Source organism: Aethalodelphis obliquidens, unplaced genomic scaffold (genome assembly GCF_003676395.1).
Source record: "Aethalodelphis obliquidens isolate GAN/ISIS:26980383/991018 unplaced genomic scaffold, ASM367639v1 scaffold8, whole genome shotgun sequence".
NCBI lineage: Eukaryota > Metazoa > Chordata > Mammalia > Artiodactyla > Delphinidae > Aethalodelphis > Aethalodelphis obliquidens.
Window position 1 is genome coordinate 3,073,654 of NW_020837952.1, and position 25,857 is coordinate 3,099,510.

At 40.4% G+C, this 25,857-nt stretch overlaps 1 protein-coding gene across 1 annotated transcript; it reads left to right on the top strand.

Moving 5' to 3' along the window:
* Positions 1-6,368: 6,368 nt before the first annotated feature.
* On the top strand, positions 6,369-25,071 carry HIGD1C (HIG1 hypoxia inducible domain family member 1C). Its single transcript, XM_027106275.1, is given in 4 exon segments — positions 6,369-9,524; positions 14,599-14,670; positions 14,673-14,732; positions 24,820-25,071. Coding segments are annotated over 4 exon segments (291 nt in total). The 5' UTR covers positions 6,369-9,430; the 3' UTR covers positions 24,885-25,071.
* The last annotated feature ends 786 nt before the right edge of the window (positions 25,072-25,857 follow it).

A 25,857-nucleotide genomic window follows, 5' to 3' on the forward strand; every position in this document is an offset into this window, starting at 1 on the left:
GGAAAAAATGCTCCTACAAATAAACACACCATTTCTAGAGGGAAACAGACATGCCAAACACCTGTCTAAGCATACTGTCATCGCCTCCAAAGCACCACGTAGAAAATTTTAAACTCTTAAGTCTCTTTCTTGAAACGCAGCCTTCCAGCCTTTCACCTCTCCCACTACACCTGTTCTTCAACCTGGAGACCTCGAATGAGTCTCATCTATCTTGGGCTACCAACCAACATTGAGTCCCTTCTCTAACCAGGCTGGACTGCATTGTAAACCAATACATCACCACTCTCCATTCATGCCTCCAGTTCCTATTGCCATAAAAATCTGCCAATATCTGACCATGGCTCTCCTTGACGCCAACCTGCTCCTTATTCTGTATTTTTTTTTAATCTCAGTGAATAGCAAAATCACTTTTTGTCACTGTCACTCAAGCTGGGAACCAAGACATCATCCTAGCTTTCTCTCTCTCTTACCTCTCACAACCAGTAAGACACCAACCCTTCCTTTCTCCCTCCATTGCTTCTGTACACATCACTCCTTACTTCAATGAAGTGAGCTCAGCCCCACCCTCTTCAATCTGTCCTCCATGATGCCTCTAGAAGCTAAATAAAAAGTCACCTCCTGCCTGAAATCCTTTAATGGCTTCTCATGGCTTTCAGGTTAAAGTTCAAAATCCTTAGCTTAAAATGCAAGGCTCTGTAGTGTAGTCTGAAGTCAGGGAGTCTGATTCCCCCAGCTCTGTTTTTCTTTCTCAAAATTGCTTTGGCTATTTGGGGTCTTTTGTGTTTCCATACAAATTTACAAATTTTTTGTTCTAGTTCTGTGAAAAATGCCATTGGTAATTTGATAAGGATTGCACTGAATCTATAGATTGACTTGGGTAATACAGTCATTTTGACAATACTGATTCTTCCAATCCAAGAACGTGGTATATCTTTCCATCTGTTTGTGTCATCTTTGATTTCTTTCATCAGCATGTTATAGCTTTCTGAGTACAGGTACTGTACTGGCACAAAAACAGAAGTATAGATCAAAATAGCAGGATAGAAAGTTCACAGATAAACCCATGCACCTGTGGTCAACTAATCTATGACAAAGGAGGCAAGAAGATACAACGGAGAAAAGAATTTCTTCAATAAGTGGTGTTGGGAAAACTGGACAGCTACATGTAAAAGAATGAAATTAGAACATTCTCTAACATCACACACAAAAATAAATTCAAAATGGGTTAAAGACCTATATGTAAGGCCGATACTATAACACTCCTAGAGGAAAACATAGGCAGAACACTCTCTGACATAAATCACAGCCAGATCTTTTTTGATCTACCTCCTAGAGTAATGAAAATAAAAACAAAAATAGATGCTTTTGCACAGCAAAGGAAACCATAAACAAAACGAAAATGAAAAGACCACCCACAGAATGGGAAAAAATATTTGCATACAAAGTGACTGACAAGGAATTAATCACCAAAATACAAAAACAGCTTATGCAGCTCAATATCAAAAAGACAAACAGGGCTTCCCTGGTGGCGCAGTGGTTGAGAGTCCGCCTGCCGATGCAGGGGACACGGGTTCGTGCCCCGATCCGGGAAGATCCCACATGCCGCGGAGCGGCTGGGCCCGTGAGCCATGGCCGCTGAGCCTGCGCGTCCAGAGCCTGTGCGGAGGCCACAACAGTGAGAGGCCCGCGTACCACCAAAAAAAAAAAAAAAAAAGACAAACAATCCAATCAAACAATGGGCAGAAGATCTAAATAGACATTTCTCCAAAGAAGACAGACAAATGGCCGAAAAGCACATGAAAAGATGCTCAACACCCCGAAACTAAGGAGTCCGCGAGCCGCAACTAACGAGCCCACCCGCTGCAACCAAAGAGCCCATAGGCTGCAAGTAAGGAGCCCATGAGCCACAACTAAGGAGCCCACCTGCCTCAACTAAGACCTGGCGCAACCTAATTAATTAATATTTTTTTAAAAAAAGCTGTTCAACATCACTAATTATTAGAGAAATGAAAATCAAAACTACAATGAGGTATCACCTCACACCGGTCAGAATGGCCATCATCAAAAAATCTACAAACAGTTAATGCTGAAGAGGGTTTGGAGAAAAGGGAACCCTCCTACACTGTTGGTGAAAATGTAAATTGGTACAACCATTATGGAGAACAGTATGGAGGTTCCTTAAAAAACTAAATATAGAGCTACCATATGATCCAGCAATCCCACTCCTGGGCATATATCCAGAGAAAACCATAATTCGAAAAGACACATACACCCCAATGCTCACTGCAGCACTATTTACAATAGCCAAGACATGGAAGCAACCTAAATGTCCATCGACAGATGAATGTATAAAGAAGATGTGGTATATATATGCAATGGAATATTAGCCAGCCATGAAAAAGAATGAAATAATGCTATTTGCAGCAACATGGATGGACACAGATTATCATACTGAGTGAAGTAAGTCAGATACAGAAAGACAACATATGATACCACTTATATGTGGAATCTTAAGAAAATGATACAAATGAACTTATTTACAAAACAGAAACAGACTCACAGATCTCAAAATCAAACATATGGTTACCAAAGGGGAAATGTGAGAGGAAGTGATAAATTAGGAGAGTGGGATTAACATATACACACTACGATATATAAAATAGATAACTGTGACTTTCCTGGTGGTCCAGTGGGTAAGACTCTGGGCTCCCAATGCAGGGGGCCCAGGTTCGATCCCTGGTCAGGGAACTAGATCCCACATGCATGCTGCAACTAAGAGTTTGCATGCCACAACTATAAGGTCCCGCATGTTGCAACGAAGATCCCACGTGCCACAACTAAGACCCGGCACAGCCAAAATAAATAAATAAATTTTTAAAAATAAATCTTTAAAAAAAATAACTAACAAGGACCTACTGTATATCACAGGTAACTCTACTCAATAGTCTGTAATAACCTATATGAGAAAAGAATCTGAAAAAGAACGGATATATATATTATATATATGTATGTATGTATACCTGATTCACTTTGCTGTACAACTGAAACTAACACAACATTGTAAATCAACTATACTCCAATAAAAAAAAATTTAAATAAATAAATGAAAGTCAAGGCTCTCATGATCTGGCCCTACTAGCCCTATAGCTCCATCCTCTACAAGCCACTCCCACCCGATTCTACACATTGAGCCGCCTGGCTGTTTGCTTCTGTGCCTTTCTACAAGCTGTCCCCTCTGCCCAGAACACCCCTACCTCATGAATTTAGATGAATTTTACCTTCATCTAAAATTTACCAGTTCTCTAAAACATCCCATAAGTCACTTTCTCCAAAGAGAACTTTCTTAACTCTCCAGTTTGATTTTGGGTCCCATGCCTTTTCCTCCCACCATCTCAATGTGTTCTCATGTGAGGCTGCTTTACTCACCCATCTCCCCAACTTGACTCTAAGCTTCTTGAGGACAGGGCACTTGTCTTCACTCATCTTTCTATCTGCAGCACTCAATTAATCTTTGTTAAATGAACAACTGATCCCAGCCATTTGCTTCCTCTGTTGCTGCTCTCAGGAGAAACTACAAAATCTGAGTTAGACTTTCAGTGCTGCTCAGGAATGTTGTAGTTTACCCTCAGCTGACACAAAGGACAAACCTTCACCACACTCGTTTCCATACTGCTCCTCTCACCAGACAACTTCACAACTCATTTCTCAAAAGGAAAGGAAAAAAAACTCACTGAGTGGGATCAGAAATTTAAGAACCTCACAGATCCCCTCTACTGACGTGAGGATGAGGTCTCCTCCCAGGCTCTGCAAGGCTAGCCCTGGGCTCTTTTTTTTTTCCCTTCCAGTTTTATTGAGATATAACTGACATACAGCAATGTATAAATTTAAGGGGTACAGCATAATAATTTGACTTACATATATCATGAAATGACTACCACAATAAGTTTAGTGAACATCCAACATCTCATAGATACAAAATTAAAGAAATAGAAAACATCTTTTTCCTATGATGAGAACTCTCAGGATTTACTCTCTTTTTTCACACAATTTTTTTAATATTTATTTTATTATTTTTTTTTTTTTTTTGCGGTACGCGGGCCTCTCACTGTTGTGGCCTCTCCCGTTGCGGAGCACAGGCTCCGGACGCACAGGCTCAGCGGCCATGGCTCACAGGCGCAGCCACTCCGTGGCATGTGGGATCTTCCCGCACCGGGGCACGAACCCGTGTCCCCTGCATAGGCAGGCGGACTCTCAACCACTGCGCCACCAGGGAAGCCCACCCTTTGTATAGTTTTGATTTTTGGAATCATGTTTATGTTTTATATAAAATAGGTAAAAGAATGTCTTACATAAAATAAAATGAAAACTGGAGGGACCTCTAAAATGGAAAAATAAAAAAACGCCGAAATGTATTTCAAATGAGTGCTAACCACATTGATGGAGGAAGAAAAAATTAATCCAAGTAACTTATTTTTTTAACAACAGTTTTGAGATATAGTTCATATATCATAACATTTACCTACAGTATACAATTCAGTGGTTTTCAGTATATTCGGAGTTGTGTGACCACAATCTATTTTTAAAGCACTTTTCATCACCCCCTAAAAAGACTTTGTACCCATTAATAGTCACTCCCTATTTCCCCGCCCCCACTGTCTCGCAGCCCTAGGCAACCACCTTCTGTCTCTAAAGATTTGCCTATTCTGGACATTTCACATAAATGGAATCACACAATATGTGGTCTTTTGTGACAGGCTTATTTCATTTAGCATGTTTTTGAGGTTTATCTATGATGTAGCATGTATCAGTACTTCATTTCTTTTTATGGCCAAATAATATTCCATTGATGCAGATATCACATTTTATTTCTCCATTCATCAAATGATGGATGTTTGGGTTGTTTCCACTTGTTGGCTATTGTGAATAAAGATGCTATGAACATTTGTGAACAAGTTTTTGTGTAGACATGTTTTCAATCCAAGTGATTTTTGAAGACAGTATTTTGACTGTATTCCTTTGACAAAAAGAACTATAAAAAATATTTCATAGGCTTGTTTTTCACAGAGGTATGGGTTAGGAATTCTGAAACTACTTTTTTTGTCTAGAATAAAGCAGATGAATATACTGAGGATAGTGGGAGTCAGGTCTCTCACAGTCAGAAAAAGAAATCACAAATATGAAAAGGGGAAGACTGAAACTGAAGATATTACTATGAATTCATGGTTTGGACAAAGCTTTATAGGAATAAAAACATAGAGAGATATAAATCCTAACTCTGCTAAGAGGACCTAGAAGTAATGACACTCCAGTAACAATGAGAACCTCTAGTTCCCAAAACTTGGTTTCTAAGTATCATTCTCCACTAAAGTGAATCAGGACTCCTTGAAGAAATGGCTGATTTCAGGGCTAGGGGAGAAAAATTACACGTTCAGCCTGGAACAACTTGCTACACCAGGATTTAAAGAAGTGTTTGAAGAATGACAGTGTCATGTCAATAGGACATAGGAGAGCCTGCTTGAAGGAGCTCCCACTAGCCAAATCTAGGACAATTTGGCCATCAAAATAAATTAATTGGGGCTTCCCTGGTGGCGCAGTGGTTGAGAATCTGCCTGCCAATGCAGGGGACACGAGTTCGAGCCCTGGTCTGGGAAGATCCCACATGCCGCGGAGCAACTGGGCCCGTGAGCCACAATTACTGAGTCTGCGCGTCTGGAGCGTGTGCTCCGCAACAAGAGAGGCCGCGATAATGAAAGGCCTGCGCACCACGATGAAGAGTGGCCCCTGCTTGCCACAACTAGAGAAAGCCCTTGCACGGAAACGAAGACCCAACACAGCCATAAATAAATTAATTAATTAATTTTAAAAAATAAATAAATAAAAAATAAATAAATAAATAAATTATGGTATGAATTATAAGCTACTGAATAAAATGGAAATTCATGAGTCCAAACTGGTATAAATAAATGAATAATTAAACAGGGAAGGAGGGAAAGCGATTTCTTATAGAATACCAATTGAAAAATATAAAAGGAATGATGGATTTCAGAAATTACCATTTGGGAAACATAATATTAATTGATCCAGGCAAGGATCATCACTGTGTGCTGAAATTAATGGGTAAAAATCTGATAAATAACAGCATATTTATATAATATTAAAGTATCTCGGGCTTCCCTGGTGGCACAGTGGTTGGGAGTCCGCCTGCCGATGCAGGGGATGTGGGTTCGTGCCCCGGTGCGGGAGGATCCCACATGCCGCGGAGCGGCTGGGTCCGTGAGCCATGGCCGCTGGGCCTGTGCGTCCAGAGCCTGTGCTCCGCGGCGGGGGAGGCCACAGTAGGGAGAGGTCCGCGTATCAAAAAAAAAAAAAAAAAAAAAGTATCTCCTCACAAAATACTTATTAATTATAAAGGGAAAAAATAGTAACGTTACAGTGGGGAAACAGGCAGACACCACCTTAAACCAAGTGATCAAAGCAGTGGTATGCTAGAGCCAACTTCACACCAACTCAGAAGAGTCACATCTCTTCCCAATTTTGCGTGCAGTGACTATACGACAGCAGCTTGAAATCGACCAGGGTGGGAGTATTTATACCATGGAAATCGGCAAATATTACCAACAAGGGGTTTTTTTCCCTGCAGATCCAGCTGTTAGACATCTATCAGCAGAATATCGAATAAAAGTTACTACCACCACACAAGCTGACTTTATGTGCCTCCTGATATTACAAGCCAAGAAGACACAACATCACTTCCGTGATATTCTGCCAAAATGCATAGCCTCAATCTAATGATGAGAAAGCATCAGATAAAACTTAAAGTTAGAGACATCCTACAAAATAACTGGCCTGCATTGGCAACGTATCAGGTCATGAAAGACAAAAGACAACTGTGATGGTTAATTTTGTGCGACAACTTAGCTGGGCTAAGGGATGCCGAAAAAGCTGGTAAAACATTTTTTCTGGATGGGTTTGTGAGGGTATTTTCAGATGATTAGCATTTGAATTGATAGGCTGAATAAAGATCACCCTCACTGATGCGGGTTAGCACCATCCAACCCATGGAGGGCCTGAGTAAAACAAAAAGGCAGAATAAGGGTGAATTTGCTCTCTGCCTGAGCTGCTGGGACATTTACCTTTTCCAGCCCTCAGACATCAGTGCTCCTACTTCTCGGGCCTTTGGACTTGGACAGGGACTTAGACCATTGCCAGCTTGCAGGTGGCAGATCCTGGGACTTCTCTGTCCCCATTACCACGTGAACCAATTCCTGCAATAAATCTCCTCATACATATGTATATATGCATATCTTCGATCAGGTATACATATATGTATGTATATATATATGTATATATATATATATATATATACTATCAATTCTGTTTCTCTGGAGAACCTTGAGTAATACACCGACTAAGGAAATGTTCCAGATTAAAGGACACTAAAGAGACTTGACAACCAAATGCAATACGTAATCTTGATTGGATCCTAGACCAGAAAAAAAATTCTTTTTTGCTATTAAGGATTATTGGGACCACTGGTGAACTATGAATAAAATCTTTACCTTATAGTATTATAGCAATGTTAATTTCCTGATTTTGCTCATTGTACTATGGTTATGTAAGAGAATTCCCCAAATGCACACAACGTATGTAGGGGTATAGGCCTATCGGTGCAGCTTTCTCTCAGGTGGTTCATATAAAGGAAGGAAGGAAGGAAGAAATCGCATCTAGAGAGAAATGATAAAGCAAATGTGGCGCAGTGTTAACAAAGGGGTATCTAAGTGTCAGATACACATTTTTGGGGTACTATTCTGGGAACTTTTCTGTAAATCTAAAATTATTTAATAATTAAAAGTTACAAGGAAAAAGCGTGAACGCTACCTGGTCCTCTGCCCTCATCCTGAGGTCTCTGTGGCTGCAGTCAGACGGAGGCGGTGAGTCCGAACTTCTTCGAGGCCTCAAGGGGCTCAAGGGTGCACCTTCACAACAGCAGCGAAGGGGTCGTCCACCACCACCCTCCGGGAAAGCCAGATTAGCCTCAATCTCCGCGCGCAGGCGCAGGGCAGCAGCTCGCTCGGCGTCTTCCCGTGCCGGCCCGCCCTGCCCTCGGATTGGCCGGGGCCGTAGTGACATCACGTCCTTCCCGGCAGGGCGCGCGTGCAGCTCTAGGCTCCCGTGGAGCCGCCAGGTGCGACGGTCTGGCCATCAGGCAAGCTGGTGCAGGCTCGCGGCGTCTCAGTCCCGGATCCCGGCCACAGTGGGCGCCCCTCTGGCAAGCGCACTAAAAAACCACAAGAATCTTGGCCTCATAAGGCTAACCCCCACTCCCACCTACAAACCCAGTGTTGTAACCCTGCACCAACTTTCCCTTCAATTTCGGGCCCAGGAGTTGGGTAGCGGGATTCAAAGCCACAGAGGGAAGTTGGGAGCGTCCTTATGAAGGGAGAAGGAAAGGCATCTTCTTCAAAAGCCTAATGTTTCCTTGAATATTATCTTGGAAAGCCTCTTGTTTGTGGTCCAGGTGCCGCTACCAGTGAGTTTCCAGCCTGGGCTATGGCCAATACCAGCCGGCCACGCCCCCTTGGTGAGGGGAGGGTTCTGGGCTTTCCCATTATCAATTAGCTGGAAATTGCACGTAAACGTGTCCTGGCCTAACAAAGCCTGTTCTGATCTATGGCTTCCAGCTGAACGAACACCAGGAAACAGGCTGCAGGTGGTGGAGTACGCCAACGGTATTGTGCTTCTTCCACTTACCGGCTTACATTTTCTGATGAAAGCTGCTTTGTAGAATGAAGCCTCCATATTTGAATTTTGAGGGTTGAAAATAGAGGGTTGCACGGATAACAAACTGAGGTACTGCCAGACCATGTTGATTGTGATTATAGTTGCTCTTGCTAGTTTCCTCATTCATCCTGTGCAGACAAGGAAGATTATTTCCATTGTCTAGCATAGCATCTGGTACATGGTAGGTGCTTTATAATGCCCTACACGTTCTGCAGCACTGGAGTGATCATTCTCCCATCACCTGTAAATCTGGAGGTATTTTTGCCTATGTTGGCACTGCCATCATTCTTTAAAACTATATTTTGTGAAAGAAACTCTGTGTTCTTACTGTTTGCGGAAGTTCTGAGATTCCCAATGATTTCAAACGCCAAGCAGTGAAAGGGGACTGAATAACACACTTATGATCTGTGTTTTTACTCTGTATTCATGGAATCTGATCATCATTTACCTCTTTGTATATTTTTCTTTCCTCCACCCCTAAACAAAATGAAAGGACTCCACAATGCAAAGGGTGAAGGAAAGATAACTGTTTATTTCAGTTGAGCAGACAAGCATGTCAAGCAAATGAAGACAGAAGAACACATAAGAGTATATTGGGAGACGGAAACAGATTCTTTTTGATTATCCCCTACTGTTACTAGAGAGAAAAATGTCTTCAGATAACCAGCGGTCAGCAGATGAGGACGAAGGCCTGTTATCCCGACTGATCAGGAAATCTAGAGATTCCCCCTTTGTCCCTGTAGGTAAGTACAAGCCTTGACTGGATACTGTGAAGCTGTTTCTAATAAAACAATAATGCCTTACCCAGTATCTTTGAGTATTGAAATAGTTTATATAATTAAATGTTTTCAGATACTTGGAGCTAACCCTTTCTATGCATGAATGAGTTACACTTTCAACACAGTTTCTAGTGTATGGCAAATCCTCAGTAAATATTAACTCTTATTATTATGAAGCATCAATTTTTTATTCTGTTTAATCCATTTTCATTAGCAGTCTATCAAAAATTACTAGTTCCCAGCCAATCTAAATAGGATTGATTGAATGGACTGTAACTTTTCTGTAATGACTCAGAATCAGCAGCTGCAGTATCAGTTTATTATTATACAGAGCCTATTAGAGACTATTGAGATGTATATAGACGGTCCTCAACTTACGACTTTTTGACTTTAAGATGATGACAAAGCAATTCGCATTCAATAGAAACCATACTTTGAACTTTGATCTTTTCCTGGCCTAGCAATATGTAGTATGATACTCTCTTATGATGCTGGGCAGTGGCAGCTCCCAGTCAGCCTCGCCATCATGAAGGTAAACAACTAATACACTTAACAACCACTCTGTACCCAACCATCCTGTTTTTCACTTTCAGTACAATATTCCATAAATTACATGAGATATTCAACACTGTATTATAAAATAGGCTTTGTGTTAGATGATTTTGCCTAACTACAGGCTAATGTAAGTATTCCAAGCACATTTAAAGTAGGCTAGGCTAAGCTATAATGTTCAATAGGTGAGGTGTATTAAATGAATTTTTGACTTACAGTATTTTCAACTTATGATGGGTTTTTCAAGGTGTAACCCTGTCATGAGTTGAGGAAGATTTACATGTCTCTTTGTTCTCTTATCAACTCCAAACTTTACTTTTTGTGTGTGTGTGTGTGTGGTACGCAGGCCTCTCACTGTTGTGGCCTCTCCCGTTGCGGAGCACAGGCTCTGGACGCGCAGGCTCAGCGGCCACGGCTCACGGGCTCAGCTGCTCCGCAGCATGTGGGATCTTCCCGGACCGGGGCACGAACCCGTGTCCCCTGCATCGGCAGGCAGACTCTCAACCACTGCGCCACCAGGGAAGCCCTCAACTCCAAACTTTAAGTGCTTGTGTCGATGCTTATAGACTTTTCTGTTTCTTCCATTACTGTTGGGTACCATCAGAAACTTCTGCTTCTAATGTTCTGTGGTGTCAGAAGCTAGATACCCACGCTTAAAAGAACCATGAGTCAATTCAGAGTAAAGAAGCTCTGAATGAAAGCCTGGGCCTACCTGTACACTTGAGAGCATGAACTCTGTGGTGTTCATGCTCTGTGGCTTGTTGCTGGCTTCCTGATGTGTTCCAGATGCTGAGGTTGATGGTTAAGTAAACTCCAGGTTAAAGAAGTATTATTCTAATTATACCTGGAGTCTTAGCCTCTTTATCCTTTCCCAACACATATTTGATATGTTTACATTTTAAACAAATACTATATGTATGTGGACTTAAAAAAAAGCCCACAAAATCTAAGCACCAATATTATGTTTTAAAATCTAAGCTTTCTCTTCTTTCTCTTTCAGAAGCTTTAGCTGCCCTAGGCATTATTATTTAATACTTCAGCCATGCCTCTTTCCTTGTGCTTTCTTTGTCTGGAAACTATTAAAATAACTTATTTAAATCAGATGTACATACAGGGAACTATACTCAATATCCTGTTGTAAACCATCATGGAAAACAGTATGAAAAAGAATATATATATATATATTATAACTGAATCACTTTGCTGTACAGCAGAAATTAACACACATTGTAAAACAAATATACTTCAATAAAATTGTTTTAAAAATATATATACAAATCAGACGTACATAACTTTGTGATTAATTCCACAAAAGCCTCTAAAGAGGTATAAGTCATATGTTTCCATTAAATACCACTACAAACCTAGCAACTTTATGTGTCATTATTCACATATCAAAAAGAATCAAAATTTTACTTTATAGTAATATTCTGTGTTTGAAAGTTCCACTTAATTTGATTAAGGCTTGTAATGGCACAAGAAATGGAGGCAAATAATTTTGTAGTGATTTATTCCTCTTCTTTAGCATTTTTAACTAACAAAACAATTCAAGGACTCAGTGCCACTTGAGCAGATCACTGTAATGAACAGAGATTAATCACTGTGCCTGTTGGAAATTAAATTGTTTTTCCAGAGACATTTAGCGTGATTAAAGTAGAAAGAGAAAAGTGTTTCCAGCTAAATTCAGTTATATTCAAACTACAGAGACATCGTATGGAAAACAGTAAAGGTGCTGACTTTAATCTCTAAAAGAAACAAAACAAATTTCAGTTAGAACAGAGTATTGATTTGATAAGGGAAGAGAGCCAAGTTTTTGCTAGAAAAATATCTGATCAAATTTGTATATATATTATTGAATAGTTTGTTAGCTATTGTTTTATTAAGAATATCTCCTAAGTATTTTCTGCTGCAGGAGAGAGTATCCTGTCAATAATTTACAGAACATTTTAATTTGTTGTCTTAACTTCTGTCATTATAATTTATTCATATTATTTAAAATCTTATGAATACTGCTAAGGTCTGTGTGTACATTATATGTATTTAAACTCTGTGTTGATAGATTATTTGTTTTTGCTTCTTTCACGTAACATTTCATAGTACATTTCTGTATATTAGTACTTCCTATACTTGTAATTTTTTTATAGCTATGGTAGTTTTCCCTCTGTTTGGGCCATTTGGGTTTAGTTTTTCCTCATACATAATGTAGCCACAAACATCTTTGTGTCAACTTCTTGACTTTTCTTTTGCTTACTTCCTTGGAGTATGTCCCGAAAGTAGAATTTCCAGGGCAGGAAGCATGTTCAGTTTAATGTCACTTATTATATGTCTCCAGAGTTCTTTCCAGAAAGATTTGGCTAAACTTACAGAGCTTTCAGCATTGTACCTGTTTCTCAATGTACCTGCCATTGTTGTTTTAACTGTTATTTGTTTTTTGCTGTTTTTATGTTTGTCATTTTTATTTCAATTTCACTTATTACTAATCAGCCTACAAAATATACATATAAATGTGATTATTTACTCTGATTCTTATTTCCACTTATTAAGTATACTCTGAGAGAATAAATATATCCTCACCCACCCACAGAGACAAACATGTGCCAATAGTTAATCAAAACTTGCTATCGTCCATAAACATCAACTGCATTTCTATATACTAACAACAAACATATGGAAACTGAAATTAAAGACATAAGACCATTTACAATCGCTCTGAAGAAATGAAATGATTAGGTATAAGCTTAACAAAACATGTACAGAATCTGTATGCTGAAAAAATACAAAATGCTAATGAAAGAAATCAAAGAAGAACTAAATAAATGTAGAGACTATTGTGTTCGTGGATTGTAAGACTCAATAAAGATGTCAGTTCTCCCCAAACTCATCTATCGGTTTACTGTAATTCCTATCAAAATCCCAGCAATGTTTTTTTGTAGACAGAAACAAGCTTATTCTAAAATTTACATAAAGGCAAAAGTTCTAGAATGGCTAAGACTACCTCTTTTAAGAAAAAGTATCAAGTAGGGCTTCCCTGGTGGTGCAGTGGTTAAGAATCCGCCTGCCGATGCAGGGGACACAGGTTCGAGCCCTGGTCCGGGAAGATCCCACATGCCGTGGAGCAACTAAGTCCGTGCACCACAACTACTGAGACTGTGCTCTGGAGCCCGCGAGCCACAACTACTGAGATGGCGTGCTACGACTACTGAAGCCCAGGTGCCTAGAGCCCATGCTCCACAACAAGAGAAGCCACTGCAATGAGAAGCCTGCACACCACAACGAAGAGTAGTCCCCACTCACCACAACTAGAGAAAGTCCGCACACAGCAACGGAGACCCAATGCAGCCAAAAATAAACAAATTTAATAAATTTTTTTAAAAAAAAGGCAGTTGATCTCAAGGATGGATACCTTTAATAGTAATTTTTAAAAAAAGTATTAAGTGGAAGGAATCACTCCTACCAGATACTAAGGCTTAATATATAGAGTAATCAACAGTGTGGTATTGATGAAGGGATAGATGCATAAATCAATAGGAGAGAAGAGAGATCCCCCAGAATAGAGCCACACTTTTATTATGCAAAAGTTTCCTTTACTCTTATGTCAAAATATAGCATTTTTGTCCTTGTCAGTTTTTTTAAATCTACCTTACCCCCTTTTAGATGTTATAAATATGCTGTTCTATTTTCTTCTAGATTTTGTTGATATTTTTATTTTCATATTTAATGCTAACCCATCCAGACTTTTTTTGTAGGGTCTGGTGTAAGATACAAATCCAAGTTAGTTGTAATAGTTTTTCCCTTATCTGGTATTTGGTTATCTTGATTTGTCATGGGTTAAGTTCTCACAGTGTTTCAAATCGCTTTCTAGAATTTTTCCTATTCAGTTGATTCCTATTCAGTTTTCTGTTTTAGAGTGAATTACACAGAATCTTGGTTGTCCCAGCAGTATATTCACCCCTTGACATATGTAGTGAATACAGAAATATTTGTATGGGCTTCTGGAATTTTCTAGAATCACAGTTCTTCCCAGAGTCACATACTTCTCATGCAACTATTCAGACCTTTTTACCTCTCATTAAAATTTAATATCTCATTTTCACAGAAGAGTAAAGTTTCTTCCACTTTACTAGATTTACTCCTTATTTAATAACAAGTAGAGAGGAATAAAGCCAAACACCCAAAAGCTATGAATGCTGAGACTTTGGTTGGTTCACTCACTGGTTAAGTGACTTGCCCCAAATAAAAGGCTTGCAGCCTATGCCATGCCTCAGGAAAATTAGAAATTACTAGACAAGTTACTATAGTATACAATTCAGGTTTTTCCGGGAAGAGTCAAAACTGCAAATATTGAATCCATGAGTGAAGTATCCTTTGGTATCTTGCCTGCTTATCTTCCAGGTACTGATCCCTTGCACAGTCTCTTATTCAATTCTCTAAGCTCTTGGGAATTTTAGCCTGCTATTTATATAATCCCTACTTTTTTAATTCACAGGGATAGCAGGCTTTATGACTGTGGGGTCCTATGGTCTTTACAAGTTAAAATACAGAAGAGATCAGAAAATGTCCATCATCTTATTCACATGAGAGTTGCTGCCCAAGGATTTGTTGTAAGAGCTGTGACTCTAGGTAACCTGCTTAATTTGTATCTTGTGTTCAGCTGTCTTTGAGAGTATTTTGATTTATTCATCCATTCATATTAGTATTTTTATTTATTCATTCATATTCATTCATGAATATTGGGTCAAGATGATGTAATGGAGGAGGAAGGGTAAGAAAGACAGTGATCTTCACTTGGTTGAGGTTGCTGCCCAGTTATAGGCTTAATCGCTTGGTATTTTAAGCACTGAAAAAAAAAAACTCAGTAGGCAAAAGGTACAGACTTCTAGTTATAAAATAAATGAGTCCTGGGGATGTAATGTACAGCATGGTGACTATAGTCAATAATACTGTATTGCATATTTGAAAGTTGCTACGAGGGTAGATCTTACAAGTTCTCATCCCAAGAAAAAAATTCTGTATATATGGTAATAGATGTTAACTAGGCTTACTGTGATCATTTCACAATACATACAAATATAGAATCATTATGTTGTACAACATAAATTCAAATTGTATGTGAATTATACTTCAGTCTAAAAAAAGAAAAACCCAGTGGAGAACTAGGTTATAGTTTCTGTTATCCTCTATAGTGAAAGGAGCAGTGAATAGTTTATACCCTGTATAACTCAGCTATTCCAAGCCTGAGCAATAGGTAATTTTTTATTGTCTATAAATTAAGCAATATTTACACAGTCAAATCCAAAGAGTGGGTATAAAATTATCTGGTTGATTCAGGTTATATCAACAGCTAAATCATTTAGTTCTAACAAGGAGTCTACTTTGGGACCTAAATTACCTAAAATTTTTGTCTACATTAATGAGAACAAGTCACAATGTTCTTAGCTCCCCTTCATGCTGTGCAAAGTAGAATCAGCCTGAGTAGGTCTAGGATTATGGGATGATGGGTGTGGGGCTTGCCTATAGGGAGTTATATGGTAATTATCTTTTTACTATGAACTGTGATATGAGTCTTGAACAAAATACAACAAGAAACTTTACTATGAAGTAACAGGCCTCATTTTCATCATTCAGAAAACACTTATGAGCATGAGCTATGTGCAAGGCACTGTGCTGGTCTAGAGATACAGCAGTGAAACTAACTCTCTACCCTCAACTAGTTTAATCTCCTTAGGGAGAGAGATCAAGAGCAGGAGAAGACAATATAAAGTCAGAGGTACTACAATAAGATTAACACAGGTTGCTATGGAAGCACAAGCACAAAGGAGAGGCGTTTAACTAGGGCTGAGAGTCCAGGGAAGCTTCTCTAAGGATGCAAACCATGTGATGAGCCAAGAATGTAGAGGAATTAACTAAGCAGAGAAGGAGGTCAGGATTCTAGGCAGAGGGGAAAAAACAAAGGCACAGAAGCATGGCATGTTAGTGGAACTCGACACAGTTTGGTATGGTAGGTGAATCAATCAGTGTTTGATGAGACTGCAGAACTAGGAGTAGTAACATATAGTAAGAGATTTATTTTAGGTATTTGGACTTATGTAACTGTGAGGCTCTTTCTTATGTATCAGGATCTGGGACCTGAAGTGGGCAGAGCAAGCAGTTAGAAAAGGTAGATGAAAAGTGAGAGAAGCAAGAAAAATCTGGAACCTGCAAGGATGAGCTGAAACACACAGGATGGTCTGGAATCCTTATGGATTTCTCACCATCTCTAAACCTCCAAATTTGATGATGGAGTGACATAGAAAAAGCCGATGCCCCTCATCCGGGAGCTAAACATGGACCTGGCCAAGGAGTCAGAGAAGGTGAAAGAGGAAATTCAGCAGGAGCCATGGTAGCTGCACTCCTGATTGCTGCCCCATGCCAACCAGGTGGGCCAGCAGATAAGCAAAACTATGCTGCAACAGTGCCTTCCCAGGTCAAAAGAATTTGCTGGCTGCTTTACTTCTACCTTCTAAATCTCACGCAAAATGTCTCTCGTGCAATTTTTCAGGGAATGAAAGGAAAGGAATTCTGGAAAATCTAGTTATAGTTTAGCTAAGTTGATACATTACAAATCCGTCACTGTCTATCCCTTGTCAACCTGGCATCCATATACACCTCTTTTAATACACTTACCTTCAAATAAAGACAATGGTAAAATCAACCATCCCTTGTATAACCAAAAACATGCTAATTCTCCTAAAAGAGGATACAAAATCCCTTTGTCCATCTTTGGGTGATGTTGATTCATCTTTGAGCTGAGTCGTATTCCCTTTTGATATCCTGTGACTTAAATCCTGAGATATAAAGTTAACTACTATTAACACTTCTTATATTAGATGGTAGGTAAATGGAAATGGCAAATAGAAAAAGAAATTGGTGACTGTATACACGTGTATTCATATCAAAATAAGGGGGCTTCCCTGGTGGCGCAGTGGTTGAGAGTCCGCCTGCCAATGCAGGGGACACGGGTTCGTGCCCCGGTCCGGGAAGATCCCACATGCCGCGGAGTGGCTACGCCCGTGAGCCATGGCCACTGAGTCTGCACGTCCGGAGCCTGTTGCTCCACAACGGGAGAGGCCACAACAGTGAGAGGCCCGCATACCGCAAAAAAAAAAAAAAGAAAGAAAAAAAAAGGAAAAAATATTCATAACTATCACAGTCTTTGTTTCTGCAACTGGTCGGATGATCATGACTCATATTATAACTATGTTTTTCCACTGGCCATTTCATCCACCCTTTGCCTTCCGAAAGCACCTTGGCTATTCATGGTTATTTGACTCGGTTGTTGACCCAAACATTCTGAAATGATCTGGGTCATTAATGATCCTTCCTGTACTGGGTATAATTTTCCACCTTCTTTAATCACATGACATGGGACTACTAAGAAAGGCCCCAGAAGGTATACATTCCAGACACACTCCTCCTTACCCTACCAGTATAGTAACAATTTACCCTTGATAGATCAAATCAATGTAATGGACTAATGTGATGTCTTGTGGAATAGAGAGATGATCAAGGTCCTGCAGACTAGATTGTGGCATAGGGCTGGAGAGTTCACACAGCCGTGAGACTGAACACTGAAAGTATACTGCTGGCCCTGCCAGATGAAAGCAATCTGCTTCTGATGGTCTTTACTAAAAGGTATACAGAAAAAAGCAATCAATCAGATTAATAGCTACAAAACAAATAGCAAAAATTGTGTTGATTTGCTATAGCAAAGTTTATAGAAATCCATTATCATTCTCCAAGATCCATCTGTCTTCTGGCCGAAGAGGCAAAATGAATGGAGATATGGTAGGAATCACCACCCTGGCATCTTTAACGTCCTTGATGATGACACTAGTCTCTACAATCCCTCTGGGAATGCAGTATTGCTTTGGTAATAGAAGCATTTAGAATGGCTTACACTGCACTTCCCTGATGGCACAGTGTTAAGAATCGCCTGCCAATGCAGGGGACACGGGCTTGAGCCCTGGTCCGGGAAGATCTCACATGCTGCAGAGCAACTGAGCCCGTGTGCCGTACCTACTGAGCCCACATACCACAACTACTGAGCCCACGTGCCACAACTACTGAAGCCCACGTGCCTAGAGCCTGTGCTCAGCAACAAGAGAAGCCACCACAATGAGAAGCCCACTCACTGCAACTAGAGAAAAGCCTGCACACAGCAATGAAAACCCAATGCAGCCAAAAATAAGTTAATTAATTAATTAATTTTTTAAAAAACCAACAATGGCTTACGCTTGGCTTTCCCTACCATAATAGCCCTTACTCCCCAGGTCAGGGAACCAATGTGAGGATTCTGATAGCTGCTGAGTATGTCTACTCCGATTACACATTCCATAACTGGGGAAATAACATAAGGTAGGTTCAGGGACCCACCAGACCAACTGTAAAATAGACCCACAGCAAAACTCCACTGACCTGACCATAAACTCCTAGTTCGACTGGTAGAACACACTAATTCTCCAGGCATTAGTATCAATTCAAAATCAATATTTAACAATGTCCCACAAATGTGATTATTTCCCCTTCCTCTTGCTGAATAGTCATAGGTGCCTTTGGGGAAGACTAGAAGGAGGATTTATAGTATTTGCATTTTTGGCTGTGAAACAGGGTCTTTCCTTAAGGAGATCTGACCTCTCGTTTATTCCAGGGACTTTGGGTCTATGAATTGACTCAAATTTGGGAATTGGTTGAGGGGCCATGGCTCTCTATTGTGATGATTCAAGTCAAATTTCTGTTCGCCAGACCTAGAGCTTTTCTGCTCACATGCTGCTCACCGCTTTCAACTCTAGGTACAACATGATCAATTAGCCAAAATGCCAAAGATCTTTGTGGCTTAGACTAATTTGATTACTGCTTAGGCTTTGCTGCCCATTACAGTAATCATGCTTTCCTTGTCTTTGTCAATTAAAAGCTGCCACTTGACCCCTGCCACCCCACAATCCCATCATCCCTACTGAACTCAGGGAGCCCAGAAATTCCTACTGTCATTTCTGACTTATAGGAAATCATTACCATAGACCTCTTCAAGGAGGGCAGGGCTGCCTTCACAAATGTACTTCTCACAGCTCTGCAGAAGGAAGGAGATATATTTAGGGGGTGAGTGAGCAGGATAAATCCAGTCTAACATTCCAATCTCCCTAAGCCTTTGGATACCTTCCTTTATGGCAAAGTTTCTCAATCTCAGCACTACTGACATTTTGGACTGGATTATTCTTTGTTGTGGAGGACTGTCCTGTGCATTACAGAATGTTCAGCAGCATCCCTGGCTTCTACCCACTAGGTGCCAATGGTACCCACCCGCGCTGTGAAAGCCAAACACGTCTCCAGACACTGCCAGATTTCCCTGGGGAACAAAACTGCCCCAGTAAAGAAGAATCACTGCTGTACCATGGAAGTATACTAAGGAAGTTCTGGTATTTCAACTTCATTTAGTGGAGACTACTTTTTGGTCCAAGTTTCAGTCATTCTCAGACAGAGGGAAGGACTGTTTCTACTGGCAAAAGAGTCTCAGTAAGATATAGGGGCTCAAGGACCCAGTTTCACTGAAATCTGCTTATATGTCCCCATTCCAATTTTCAGAGTCCCACGCCTGCCAAAGCAGTGCTCTAAACTTTTTTTCTTTTTTAATATTTATTTATTTATATATTTGGCTGCGCCAGGTCTTAGTTGTAGCACGAGGGATCTTCGTTGCGACATCCAGGGTCTTTTTTAGTTGCGGCATGCAGGCTCTAGTTCCCTGACAAGGGATCGAACCCCTGCCCCCTGCTTTAGGAGTGTGGAGTCTTAACCACTGGACCACCAGGGAAGTCCCCAATGCCCTAAACTTTAACTTAAGAGGTGTTATGAGTTTGGGAATTTAATTTGTGTTGTGATTAGTCACTCACAGGATTAGCCCCTGTGTACATTTTTCGAAAATACCAGTCTCAAGGCTACAGGAGTTAAGAGTTTCTTTTTAGAAAGTCATAAAGCTTTCAGGTCCCTCACAAGACCTTGAGCTAGGAATTTAAAGCCATGAGCCCATCATATAGTTTTCCCAAGTTCTCCAGCACACTTAAAAGTTACTAACCTTATTATACTCCTTACTTCCACTAAATGTCCTATGACAATAAATACTTGATCACCCAAAGCCTTGCTTTCTATAGGCACCTGATTAAGGGTATCTGCAAGGTGATAATTTTTTTAATGTTTTGCTACCACATGCCATGGACTGCTAGCATACTCTTTGCCACTGGAGGGGAAAAAAAAAAAAAGCCCATTAATACCTTTAAATATAATCAGATCAGAGAACCAACTCCAGATAACCCAGAACCAATTCAGAGAACCAATGCTCAGAGTTATGTTCCTCTGGAAGCTTCCAATACCAAATTCTGGATCCGTCAGGTTCAATCAGAGAAGGAAAACTACTAGTAGTGATATATAAAAAGGGATTTATTATAGAGATATGACCTTAAGCAATTTGGGGAGCTGGCTAAACAGTCCACGTTAGGTTGTTGGTTATATTTCTAATGCTGGCACCTGAAGGTAACAAGGCAGCAATTGGGAAAGAAAACTAAACTAGAATCTGCAAGGGTGAGCTGGAACCCACAAAGACAAATGGAAACTTGAGTCCGAGTCTTGCTGACTCCAACCTTGATCATGGCATGACCTTTAGGAAAAGCTGGCACGCTCTATCATGGAGCTAATCCACACCTGGCCCAGGAGCCAGAAAAGCTAATGGAGGAGATCCAGAAGGAGCTGAAGGATTTGTGGGCCTGACTGCTGCCCATCAACAGCGAGGTGAGCCAGCAGATAAACAACAACATACACAAGCTGTACTAGCACCTGGTGCTCTGCACCAAGCCTTCCAAGTGCAAAAAGAATTTGGCAGCTCCTGCTTCAACTTTCACCTTCAAATCTCAAGTAAAATGTCTCTCATGGCCAAGCTAACCTGGAACTATGCAGGGAAGGGAATTCTGGAAAACACAGTAACAGCTTAGTTAAACTGAATTAAAACAAATCCCCCAATAGATTTATATGGTTGCTAGTTGAGGAGTAAAAAGATGAAGTGAGCCAGCGAAGGGTTTAAACAGGGGAGTAACAGTCAGAACAGCATCTAAAAGATGCCTGCTGGGAGACTGCCCTGGCAGTCCAGTGGTTAAGACTCCACGCCTCCAATCCAGGGGGTGTGGGTTCGAACCCTGGTTGGGGAACTAAGGTCCCACATGCCACTCGGCCAAAAAAAAAAAAGATGCCTGCTGTACAGAAAGATCAGAAACAGGCAATATGAAACTGTTTGTTTGGGGATACTAAACAGACTGTCACACTATAAAGGCAAGGAAAACTCTTATCATAAAATTCAGAACAGTGGTTACCTATGAAAAAGGGAGGGGAATATGATCAGAAAGGGAAACCTGGAGGCTCCCAGGATGCCTGTAATATTCTACTTCTTGACCCATAATTACAGGTGTTCATTCTACAACTATCTGTTAATCTGGTCATTTAAGTTTTATGAATTATTTTCCATGCATATTTATATCACCATGAAGAAAGTGTTAAGAGGAAAAGGAAAATGATTAGAGATGATTTGCAAAGGAGGGGAGAAAAAAGGCAGAAGCCAATTAGATAATGAATTGGATATGAATTAAGGCAGTGGCAATGGCAACAGAGAGGAGATGGATTCTAGAAATACTGAGGACTCAGCAACTAAGTGATTGGGAAAAGGAAGGAAGGAAGAATCAAGGATGACTCCTAGGTTTCTGGTCTGGGCAACCAGATGAAAGGTTTGCCTTTCACACATAAAAAGAATGAAGAAGGGGCTTCCCTGGTGGCACAGTGGTTGAGAGTCCGCCTGCCAATGCAGGGGACACGGGCTCGTGCCCCGGTCCGGGAGGATCTCACATGCCGCGGAGCAGCTGGGCCCGTGAGCCATGGCCGCTGAGCCTGCGCGTCCGGAGCCTGTGCTCCACAACGGGAGAGGCCGCAACAGTGAGAGGCCCACCTACCACAAAAAAAAAAAAAAAGAATGAAGAAGAAAGAACAGGTTTGGTGAGAGGATGAGTACATATTGGATAAAACAATAATAACATACAATGAGTGCTTATGATGTATAAGTCACTCTGCTTTATATATCATTATCTCATTTAATCTTAATACCTACTTGGACACCACCTGGTGTATTGCAGGACAACTCAATACTGATGTCAACCACGTGGAGCTCACATCAGATGGCCCAGGTTTAAGGACATGGTTCCTGAAAGCACCGCCCTTCTTTCAGACACTGCCATTGGGGGTTCCCAGACCACCTGCACTTCTGACCAACTGGCTACAAATTCAAGGTTTCCCAAGACTTCCTCAGGTTTGATATTTCACTAGAAGAACTTATAGTACTTAGGGAAGCACCATACTCACAATTACAGTTTCATTATAAAGTATACAAATCAGGACCAAATAGACACATAGGGTAAGGTCTGGGAGGGTCCCAAACTCAAAATCTCACCCTGTGAAAAAATATATATATATATCGCCTTGTGAAATTGGTGCATGTCACCCTCCCAGCACATCCGTGTGTTTACCAACCAAGAAACTCCACTGAGCTTCAGTGTCCAGAGTTTTTACTGGGGCTTCATTATGTAGGCATGATTGACTGAATCACTGGCCACATGACTGAACTCAATCTCCAGTCCTACTCCCCTCCCTGAAAGTCTAATCACATGGCTGGTCTTCTGGCATGACTAGCCACATCCTGAAGCTACCTAGGAGTCCACCATGAGTCACCTAATCGGCATAAATTCAGGTATGACTCAAGGGGCTCATGACCAGACAAAGTCTTTATTAAACGACAATACTCAATGAGGTAGGTACTGTCATAATCTGTTTTACAGATAAGGAAACTTAGGCTTAGAGAGGAAAGGTTACCTGTTCACAGTAACATGGGCAATCTATTCCAGAGCCTGAACTCTTATTTTTATATTATACTGACTAAGATGCCTATGGAAGATGTCTCTAAATTACAGTACTCATACCCTAGTTGATGTATAAGGAGGTCCATGGGGACATGGGGAGAAAATATTTTTATCTTAAAAACAAAAAAGCAGGACTTCCCTGCCAGTCCAGTGGTTAAGACTCCATACTCCCAATGCAGGGGGCATGGGTTCAATCCCTGGTCGAGGAACCAAGATCCCGCATGCATGCTGCACCGCGTAGCCTAAAAAACCCAAAAACAAAAAAAGCTTTACCAGTATACAGACTGATCGTAGTACATTTATATGGTTTATAAATAAATGTGCATTTTGAAGGGCATGCTCAACATATTTACTTATATACAATTTTAAAGGCCATAACTATGGGATATGGAAATGTCACATATAATATAATCTATACATGTGTCTCACATTCAGAAGAGAGATCTAACTTGCTTACCAGTGAAGCAACAGGTGTGAATGAGGTGAGAAAAGGGTTGGGATCAGAACTCCAGGGAACACCAACATTTAAGAGGTAGGCAAGAGGTTAATAATTATTTGTGCAGATATCTAATTTGCTATCTAACTGAGATGAGAACTAACTTACCCTTTAGGCTCTGTGCACTTTTTGTAGGTATTAACAGGAGGTGTCAGAAATAAAGCTGAAGGAAAATGAAGTAAAGGTTTAGTTCAGACAATCTACTAGACAGCTGATGCCTTGACAATTGATATGGATGGGGAGAGTGGTGACTTGTAGTTTAAATCTGTGACTCCCTAACTTGCTTTATTTGTTTGTTTGATTTTTATAAATTTATTTATTTTTGGCTGCCTTGGGTCTTTGTTGTTGCGTGCAGGCTTTCTCTAGTTGCGGCGAGTGGGGGCTGCTCTTTGTTGTGGCACATGGGCTTCTCATTGCAGTGGCTTCTCATTGCGAAGCACGGGATCTAGGTGCGCGGGCTTCAGTAGTTGTGGCACGCGGGTTTCAGTAGTTGTGTCACACAGGCTTTAGAGCACAGGCTCAGTAGTTGTGGCGCATGGGCTTAGTTGCTCCGTGATGTGGGATCTTCCCAGACCAGGGCTCGAGCCCGTGTCCCCTGCATTGGCAGGCGGATTCTTGACCACTGTGCCACCAGGGAAGCCCCCTAACTTGCTTTGGATATGAACATTTGCTGATATCCCTGGAATTCACTGAAGCAGCTCCTCTCTTCCTCAGGATATTTTCCCTGGCCACCTCCCCCTTTCTGCATGGCCCTAGGACCTCATCCTTGGGGAAGATGTACATTTACCTCATCTGCCTAAACATAGCTAATTCATCCACTGGACTGTAAATCCCTAGAAGCAGGGATTCGATCCATTCACCTTGCTTTTCTTCAGAATACTGAGTACTAGCAGACACTGAATAGATGTTTTCTAAGTTGAAGTGCCTATTGTTTTTATCTCAAGATCTAGCCAAATCTTCCCACTTTCCTTTCTCACCAATATTTTAAAATTCAAACTTTAGGGTGTCATTGTAATGTCATAAATTCAGATTTATACTGATCCCAAAGGGCTCTTAGATTTGTTTTTTGGTTTTTTTTCCTGGAGTCACTCATATGATCCAAGCCAAAAATTAATAAGATAGAGGGCGTTTGTTTTTTAATTGTAGGTTGGTTTTAGAAAAAATACAAGTGAAGAAATTCAGTGTTTGTTTCCCATGGATACTCTATTGATACACATCTTTTGGTTTCTAGGTGTTCTCTATTCTATGTATAAGGATTATATTAGACCTCGATCCTTCAATGTGTCCAAAAAATGAAGCTTCAGACAAGAAAAACAAGAAGCCTTCTGAAACCTATTTATTATGAAGAATTTTTAATATGTAGCAAATTATACTGCAGAAGTTTCAGCTGGAATTCTCATAGACTTCAGCTGTTTAAGAAGTTGATTTCCAAATCAACAATCAGAGTCAGCTCAAAAATATCCTTCTTGATGTCTTTCAAAGGCTAGGCCATGATTTTCTGACTTTTAAAATTTTTATTTTCTAGTTAGTGGCAGAAAATAATCTATATTACGCCAAATCAATCTGAAAATTAGGAGTTATATAGTGGCTACAGAAAAATTTTCTCTATCCAGATTAAATGTGATGCTCTATTCACAGCTTAATTCTCCACAAACAGGGCAAGGTAATTAAGGCTTTCATAAACTCCTTTCTAGAATGGGCAAAAATTACATCAGAGGAGAATGGTCATGTTGTTATTTAAATCTGGTTCACCACTGTGCACCTCACTCTTACATAAAAACTTGACTATTTTACCACAAACGTAAAGGTCTTAACATTTAAATATTTGTGTATTCATTTTTATACTTGTTGAAAGTATTTCTAGGAGTACAAAGGTAAATTACTAAAAAAATCCCTTTTCCCTCAGATGGCAGTATTGAGGGAAAAAAGGATTTAGTCCAGAAGTGCTACTGCTAATCTGGTATGACACTGTAGAAAACACAAGAAACAAAGAAGATATTAAATGTTAAGTATACCTGTGGCATCAAACTCCTCTGTAATTGCCCTAAGGTTCTAAAAACTAAGCTAGACCTTGTGGAAGTCATAACTGCCATGGCTCAGATTTATTCCCTGACTCCAGGCCTGGGAAAGAAAACAAAACAAAACAAAAAAATACCCACTAAGATAAAATCAAGAATACACTGTAATATTATCTGTGGTGCTGATTTCCCCTTCCTTGATGCCTGTAGTGGAGGAATACTTTGACAGGAAGGTGAAGTCTAGTGTTTGG